This window comes from Macrosteles quadrilineatus, unplaced genomic scaffold, assembly GCF_028750875.1.
Source record: "Macrosteles quadrilineatus isolate MER2022 unplaced genomic scaffold, UCM_ALF_1.0 Scaffold_5__1_contigs__length_97177068, whole genome shotgun sequence".
Taxonomy (NCBI): domain Eukaryota; kingdom Metazoa; phylum Arthropoda; class Insecta; order Hemiptera; family Cicadellidae; genus Macrosteles; species Macrosteles quadrilineatus.
The window spans coordinates 37599251-37607788 of NW_026542598.1; the positions used below are offsets into that span (position 1 = coordinate 37599251).

The 8538-nt window shown below is 32.9% G+C and overlaps 1 protein-coding gene across 1 annotated transcript in view; it reads right to left on the reverse strand.

Moving 5' to 3' along the window:
• LOC128996021 (uncharacterized) overlaps nt 1-6221 on the reverse strand; it is a 31896-nt gene extending 25675 nt beyond the window's left edge. The window contains exons 1-2 of the mRNA XM_054421137.1: nt 6109-6221; nt 1594-2020 (exon numbers count right to left, since the gene is read on the reverse strand). Of these exons, the coding sequence (XP_054277112.1) occupies nt 1594-2001 (408 nt within the window). The 5' untranslated portion in view covers nt 2002-2020; nt 6109-6221. The remainder of the gene's footprint in view (nt 1-1593; nt 2021-6108) is intronic.
• Nucleotides 6222-8538: the final 2317 nt, after the last annotated feature.

The following is an 8538-nucleotide window of genomic DNA, read 5'->3' on the forward strand; positions in this document are numbered from 1 at the left end:
AATATTATTAGGTGCCTTGCAAAAACCTGTATGTACCAAACTGATATGCAGAAAAACACGATTTTTGGACTGGGAACATGCACAGACATAATTTCGAAAACTATTTTTTTTTTTTCAGGTGGACCCAAAACGGACATTTTTACCCAAAATTCAAACTCTAAAACTATAACTTTGACCATTTGTTTTGTGTGGGGAAATAAAAATACCCCCACTAAACCACCCCAGCAAACGGGCTCTTTTCAGGTACGCCCATCGAGCAATACTTTTGAACGGATGGTGTTTAAGACCTCTGGGGACCTCAAAACAAAAAAGTAAATCGGTCCCAGGTAAATTAGTTTAGGTATTAGTTTGGTTTCAGTAAGTCGGTGGCTCAGTCGGTAGCGTCGCGGACTTCGGGCCCAAGGCAGCGATGTCGTGGGTTCGGATCCTGGTCACTGCCGATAACATTTTATCAGTACAATTCACCTTTGTACTGTACCCGCTCACTCCTTGCTTTGCTGTAAACGATCCACGCACGGGCGCTTAGTCTATGTGGACGGGCAAATGCAAGGTTAAAAGAGACAGCCAGCCTCTAAAAAAAAAAAAATATATATATATATAGGGGAAATTCGCTAAAAACTATACCTAGACCAAATACCCCCGCCGCAGCTAACCTGCTGTCTAAGCGAATTTCCATTTGGCTGAATTGATTTACAATTGATCTATTTAAATAAAATTAGATTAAACGAGTACCTAGGTTTGCTGCTACAAGGAAACTAAAGTGTGTGTTTTAAGTAAAATAATTATTGCTTAGTATAAAATGAATATATTTGCCAAGTTTGATCAAAAGATATCCATAAACAAGCAAACTACAACATTTTACAATATTCTCCATAAGAATAACATAGGGATTTTAAATTTACAATTTTTTTAGTTTTCTCCGTAACCAATAACCGTACAAAAACACTTTGAAATACTGAATTGTTTGTTTTTTTAATCTCTTTAAGAAGGTTTAGAGAAAAATTGGGGAATTTTGCGTTTTGAGGGTCAAAAGTGAGAAAAACCAATTTTTACCCCATAAAACCCCCCATAAAACCCTTTTCCCATGGTCCGATCATGCTGGATCGCGAACTCATTCAAGTTTATCCCGCCTTACACCTTCAAACCAAATTTAATCAAAATCGGATAAAAATTACTCAAGTTATCGTGTTCACGGACACATATATATATATATATAAATCTCTATATATATATATATATATACATATATAAAAATTTGAACGAATTGTGTTTTTGGCCTTTGGGGACATCGAAATGAAAAAGTAAATCGGTCCCGGGCCTAAGTCTTACCATGAGACCTACGGTAATAGCTACTTCCCTATAGGGAAATTCGCTAAAACGGCATAAGTAATTTCATTCCTAAACCCTTCTTAGCTATATAGACGTAGTCTGTTTTCATCGCGTTAGAAGTTAAGTTTTAGCTGTTTACTGTGACTTTTATTCGGTCCTCCATTATACTTTCCTCTCATCCTTTGTTATAATCCGTAATATTGGTGGTTAAACTTACATAATTACTGATATTACCATAAATTTAATTTGGTAGTTAGTATTTACCGTGTCTTTGATATACTGTTGACCTTGAAGGCTTGGGGTTTCCACATGGTGTGCTTGATCTTTTGGGGTTTCCTCAGTTTGTGCTTTAACTTTTGGGGTTTCCACACTTTGGGTTTCCACACTTTGTGCTGGATCTTTTGGGGTTTCCTCAGTTTGTGCTTTATCTTTTGGGGTATCCACACTTTGGGTATCCACACTTTTTGCTTTATCTTGTGTGGTTTCCGCATTCTGTGCTTGATCATTTGTGGTTTCCGCATTCTGTGCTTGATCATTTGTGGTTTCCGCATTCTGTGCTTGATCTTTTGTGGTGTCCACATTTTGTGCATCCTTTTCACCTCCTGCCATCGAAACAGGAATATTTTGCACGGAAAGTGCGAAGAGGACGAGCAATAAGGTGTTGCACATCATTTTTCTTTTCGTGGACAAACTGAAAAAAATTTACAGCATCTTTCTCCAATCAATACCTTTTAGTTTATACGTCTATAGTCGAGCTAGAGCTTATAGACTGGTAATTATACATACTTACAACAATTGTATACATACTTCATACAAATTCTAAGATTAAAATAGAACCGTTCACGTATACACATAATAATCGGTTGATTTACTTCCGATCCCTTTGTCATCACTGAACTAAATTATCCAGTCTCTATTTCAATACGGGCCTCGCAGATAAAAAGTAGAATAAAGTAAATCAATTTCAAATACTAAAATAACTTTCACACAATTCTACGATTTGAAAACATCGTAAACATTAAAATAATTCTAGATTCTGAAAAGAAACTGTTAAAAGAAAAGTTTTAACTAGCAGATAGTTTTAGATGTATACTATTTAGATGCATTCTAAGTATTCGTAACTTTTAATTTGCAGTAATAATTTTAATTTTCGTGTTGACATAATCTAGCTTTACTTAAAAAAAACCAAATAACACACAAACAACCTTTAAAGAATTAGTAGCGAATAAAGTTGCTTACAACAACTTTAAGCAATAAGAGTGAATATTAAACCTTATTTTACACATTTTTAAGCACGATTTATTCGTAGCTAAAAATTGTTAACAGTAAAACTACAGAAACTCTAAGATAGATGTTTATAAGACAAACATCGTACTCCCACCTGAAATCGTTCTTGAATTATGTACAAAGATATTATTCAATGGTTACCAAGCATGTACATAACACAATTCGTGTGATAAGAATTGTTATGAACAATACCTTGTATTATATATTTTGATATGAAGGGTCTCTCAGAACTCTCTACCAACTTTTTCAGGTATTATTCCAGGACAATAGACAGGTCAAAATATCATATTCAAAATTTCAAAAACTCAAAAGTTACTCGTATTAATGATAAACAACACACAGGAAATTATCACATGTTAGCAATTAATTGTTTCAAACAGCTGATCAGTGTCAATAAGCATAAAACAGCTGATTGACGTGGCCTACTAGCAGTGGTTTTAGTAACAGTTAGTATTGACATGATCACATTGTCTTAAAAATTAGTTTTGTCCCTTATTTATGATTTTCAATTTCGGTATATCATAAGATTTGTAATTAAAATCCTATACTCTAATACGAGCTAAGTCTGTCTGTAATATATATCTAAAAATCCAGCGGAAGTATTTTTACTTAATTTTGGAATCACTAACTTTTAGCCCAAAAAACGTGATTGGTGACAGCCACTACTTCAGGAAAATTCGTATTTCGCTACCGAACTCATTCGAAATAAAAAAAAATGAAAAAGTAAACAAAATATTTGTAACATATGTTTACACCAAGCCATCCACCGTATACTAACAAATTACAAAATACAGTACAATGGGAAAAACATCAGTTGTAACTATCGAGCAAAGATTACACTGTTGATTACTCGACAATGGTGTTTTGTATTAGCGACGTTTGAGTGCACTGCCGTCAACTCAATGTTTCACTCTAATTTAAGGGAAGATTTTACAATTTTTATTCACTCTTTTATTTTTTACATAATGGACAGCTGTATTCAGTTGAATTAGTATATAAGTCAATTGTACTAGAATAATCTTTATACGCTTGAATCAGACTTGTCTGTCTTCAGCTAATCCATCATATGATAGTATTAGAGATTATGCTCATGCTAAAGTTCTACTTATACTTAAAGACATGTTTAATTTTGTACAAAAAAAATCACACCCCTTACATACGCTGTATTACCACGTCCCTTATTACCGTCACACTCTTCTGTAACTGAGATATGAGTTTAGTTGGAAGCTAATGTGTTAATGCTATTGTAGCTAATTGCTACTGTATTAACCTGATTGTGTATAGTAGTTGTATTGTGGTGATAATAATTATGGAAGAGGCAGGTATGCTATGGAAGGTGGTATCGTTGACTAGGTCTATACACTTCTCAATTGACTATTACTCTCTCTACTGTAGGCTACTTATAATTAGTGTGCGTCTGTGCGAATCGGCTGCAAATCTCACTTCAACGCTTTTCACATCGTAAAAATTGCAGAATTGCTGTTTTATTATAAAATTATCGGATTTAAAATGCATATCGTAAAGGCCTATGATGGAATAAAAACATATTTGGTCACACAGCATTTGTTTACAAGATGATATTTCACATTAAAACTGCAAGAAACTTTGTCTTTATATGTGTAAACTATCTGATCTGAATTGTACACGGTTTTAACTGACTACTGAATTCCCGTATGTAGGACGGGCTAACACCTCGTTTTATATTAATTTATACCACAGGAACGAATATCAAAAATTACTTCTTTTATTTTTTCAACATTTGTTTTATTTATTTACAGCGTAAGAAATATGTAAGATTAAAAGAAATTAATGTGTCGGATTGCCAGGTTTAAATTTTCATCATAATAAATTGAAATTCCACTAAAACGTAAGTAATAAAAGCCGAAATTAGTTATAATGAAAACGTGAGCTTCCTTTATATTGCCTTTACAATCGGTATAAACATACCGAGCCATGGCTCGGTCCCCCGGTACTATTCTTTTAATAACATAATAGTTGAATTTTTTCATATGCAGTTTTTGAGATATTTACGTTTTAAACTTTTAAGCGGACGCAATTTTTAAAATAAACACTCTACATCTTTTGTTTAATTAGTTCTTGAGGTAATAAGGATAAACCAAATTTAATGTTTTAATAAGAAGCCGCTCTTAAATTAAAAATGTGTTTGTGAAAAAAATTGTGGCTATACGAGTAACATTTGACCTTTTGAAATTTGGAATACAATATTTTGATTTGTCTATGGTCCAGGAATAATAACTGAAAAAGTTTGTAGAAAGCCCCGGGACACCCGGTACGATTGAATTAAATAGAATAAAGGTTTATTTTCTCCTCAAATATATTATAAATGGTACGGTATATAGTTAAACTTTATGTACAGTAAAATTTTCAATTTAAAAAATTAAACAAATTTCCCTTTTTTCAGCAATTTGAAATAAAAATGTATAAATACCGTTGGTTTCACCTGGCTGACAACACAAGCTAAACTTTACAAGAGGTAGTTTATAAAGTAATGGAATACAGTGTATCCGCTATTGATAGGACCCACTTTGTCAACAAATATCATAGGTAATAGTTTAATAACAAAAATACCCCCCAAAGCAAACCTGCAGACTAAGCAAATTTTCATTTGCCTGATTGGATTTTCACTCAAATATCTCCTTTAAAATGTCATATTTATTCCCTATTTAAACAAAATTAGTTTAACAAGTACTTAGGGTTGCTACTACAGGGAAGGTAATAAAGTGTGTTTATTGTTAAATTTGTATGGTTAAATAGTACAGTATTAAATAAATGATTTTTTTAAATTTGACCATAATATGTTCATGTACAAGCAAACTACAAAAGTTTACTTATTCTCCATAAAAATAACAAATCACAAATAACTTAATCTTCATAAAAATTTCCTCATCCGTGGACAAGGTCTTGCCATAAGACATATGGTAATAGCTTATTCCCTATATGGGAAATTCACTAAAAGCACAATTTTGAGTTTAAAGAAGAGATCTTTAGGATACAAAACGGTCTTGCAAAGAGATATATTCTGTAAACAACTGTAACAGAATAATGGTATTGATAAATAGTACATTTGATACAATAAATTTCAAATTTGTTCAATATATTTCATATTAGAGTAACATTTAAGATGCTTAATGCTTATAAGGTTGTTTCTCGAATAAAATTAACCAAACTTCAGTAATAAAGGATTAAATCATAAATTAAGAGTATGAAACTCAATCAAAAATAAAATATTAATATTTAAAAAGATGTCCAACTGAAAGAAATGTTAAAAGTTGTAGGACTGTTATTTTATACGCTTTTTTTCAATTTTTTTAATTTGTCATAATAACATTTATGATAATTTACATTTTCATCTTGGTTCTTTTAGTTGATTTTAAAAGGAGTATCATTGATAAAACAACAGAGTTATAAGCAGATTTTAAACCCCCAATAGGATCGGATGGCTCAGAAAAATGCGCAAGGATGTTAGCTTACCTTTAGTCAGCAGATACTGTTAGTGTTGGCGATGGAATGAAGACTGTAAATTAACATAAGCAAATGTGTTTTTAAGTGGTTAAATTAGTTACACTTGCTCGCGTAGTTACCGATGATTAAAACCATTAATTATTCTCGCAATTTCACAATTTTGATCTATGATCAATTTGTTGATCGCTGATCAATATTTTGATCGATGATCAATTTTTTGATCGAAGATCAATTTGTTGATCAATGATCAATTTGTCATAGTCATCCACGTGTTCAGATGTTACCGCACCTTTGAGTATGACGCAAATCATGAAATTCTTTTGCGTTGGCTCATCGTTCGTCACATGTTTTCTAAAAACCACCTGTCATACAGAAAATATTGTTTGATAAATAAAAACAGTTGAACATGAAATATAAATTCTTGCATCTTCTTTTCTAAATTTTTGCACGAGTACATTTTCATAATGTATGTTAGTCTGTTAATGTGAGACTTTATGTATGAATATTATAGTTATTATGTTTTTTTAATTGTATACAATACGAGAAACGTTTTTAGAACAATATTTTTAAAAAGCTGCTCCTATTTCGCCTCCATGGCTAGCCATTTTTACCTCGTCTTACCTAATTCATAGTCACATGGCAGATCAGACACACGTCCTCCCCAAGGAAACACAGAAAAGGTAAATGAAATGAAAAGCTCTTTTCGTCATACTCAGCAAAAACAGCCGTTTTTGATGCATGCGTTGCGGGTCTAAAGTAGAATTTTTACTCTCTAGGGAGTAAAATTCATTTTTAGTCCCTATGGAGTAAAATCAGCTGTTGTATAACAGTTGTAAATTTCGTTTGTGGCAATCGTATCGATCGAAATTATTTGTCGATTGATTTATTAGGAAAGGTATTAGCCTATTGTTGTTGATCGGTCGACATATCGATGGTATATAATGTACTGTAACACAATCGTCATGATTGAATCACTAAACAGCTGCTTTAGCAGAAATTAAAACAAGCTGGAAATCATTTTGAGAGGTTTACTTTAAAATGATTTCGTTTTCTAGCTTAGGTTGTTAATAAATGATGCAATATGACGAAAAATATAGTTCACCACACGGGCAAAAAGTGTCTTTTTAACCCTCGCTCATTTTCCGACCTCGGCTTCGCCTCGATCGTAAAACTTAACCTCGAGTCAAAAAGAATCACTTTATGCCCTACTGATGAAATATACTATTATTTTAACAGGCAAGTTAAAATAATACAGGGCCACGTGGCCCTTTCTTACACTTAACTTGAGTAAAAGGTACCGCAGCATCAAATATCAAAGCACTGAACCATTTTCGAATTGATAAAATGACACAAGCAGTTAAAATTAATATTTGTGATACGACAAGCTTTTAAAAGAAAGCGGTCAAGACAAATGTTTGTGAACGCGGCAGGAATTGCCTGTACGAGACCTTGCCGTCAGACCGCCACCGCCCACCACCACGCCGTGCAGAGCCCATCATACCGTGCATAGCCGAACTGTTCGTGGGAAATTGTTATCTCTATCACTTTAGCTGTCAAAACGTGTCGTTTGTAGGTTAAATTTAAATTAATTTAACTGTCATAACCTAACCAAACTATCCAAATTTGCTGATAATGAAAATTGCGAATGAAGGTTTACTAATAACAAAAATAGTTCTGTTCATAAAATAAAATTATAAATGTCTCAAAATCAATTATATAATTTTTTAATTATAAAATTAAACTATCATAACCTAACCAAACCAACCAAACTTGCTGATAATGAAAAAAATCGAGTCAAAAAGTTAATGCCGGTAGGTTTCGAACCGGCTACCTCCGTATTATCAGCCCGGTGCGCTATCCACTAAAACACCGAGACCTACGGCTATTCAATGTATCGTTGCGGTAATGGTGTTTGCTCGAGCAGTGGTGGACCAGGTGGGCGGTGGCGGTCTGTCGGCAAGGGTTAATTTAACACCGCTTTCTAGGAGCAAACTTTAAAACCTCTCCCGTCACTAATCTTATCTTTGAAGTTTATATAACATATTAAAAGTAAACGTTACCTTCCTATGGAGAAATCAACCTGCTATCTGCAAAATAATCCAAATCTTTCACTACTGTAATATAATATTTTGTTAACTTTTTTTTACTGAATAATAATCTAAATATCTTTACGAAGCTTACCATAAGGCAACACGGAGTCACAAGGTGACTGTCCATTATAAGAAGTATAAAGGATGATGTTTTATTCAAAGTCAAATATACACAGAAATCCTGTTTACTAATGATGTAGAATAAAACCAGGCTTTGCGTCTTTAGAACATGTTACAACTCAAAGAAGCTTTTCTACCAAACTTTTTAACTTTCTTTATGGGAAAGATCGGTTTGATATCTGATCACAAACAAGATCACTGTATTGATTTTAAATAACTGACCGTGTAT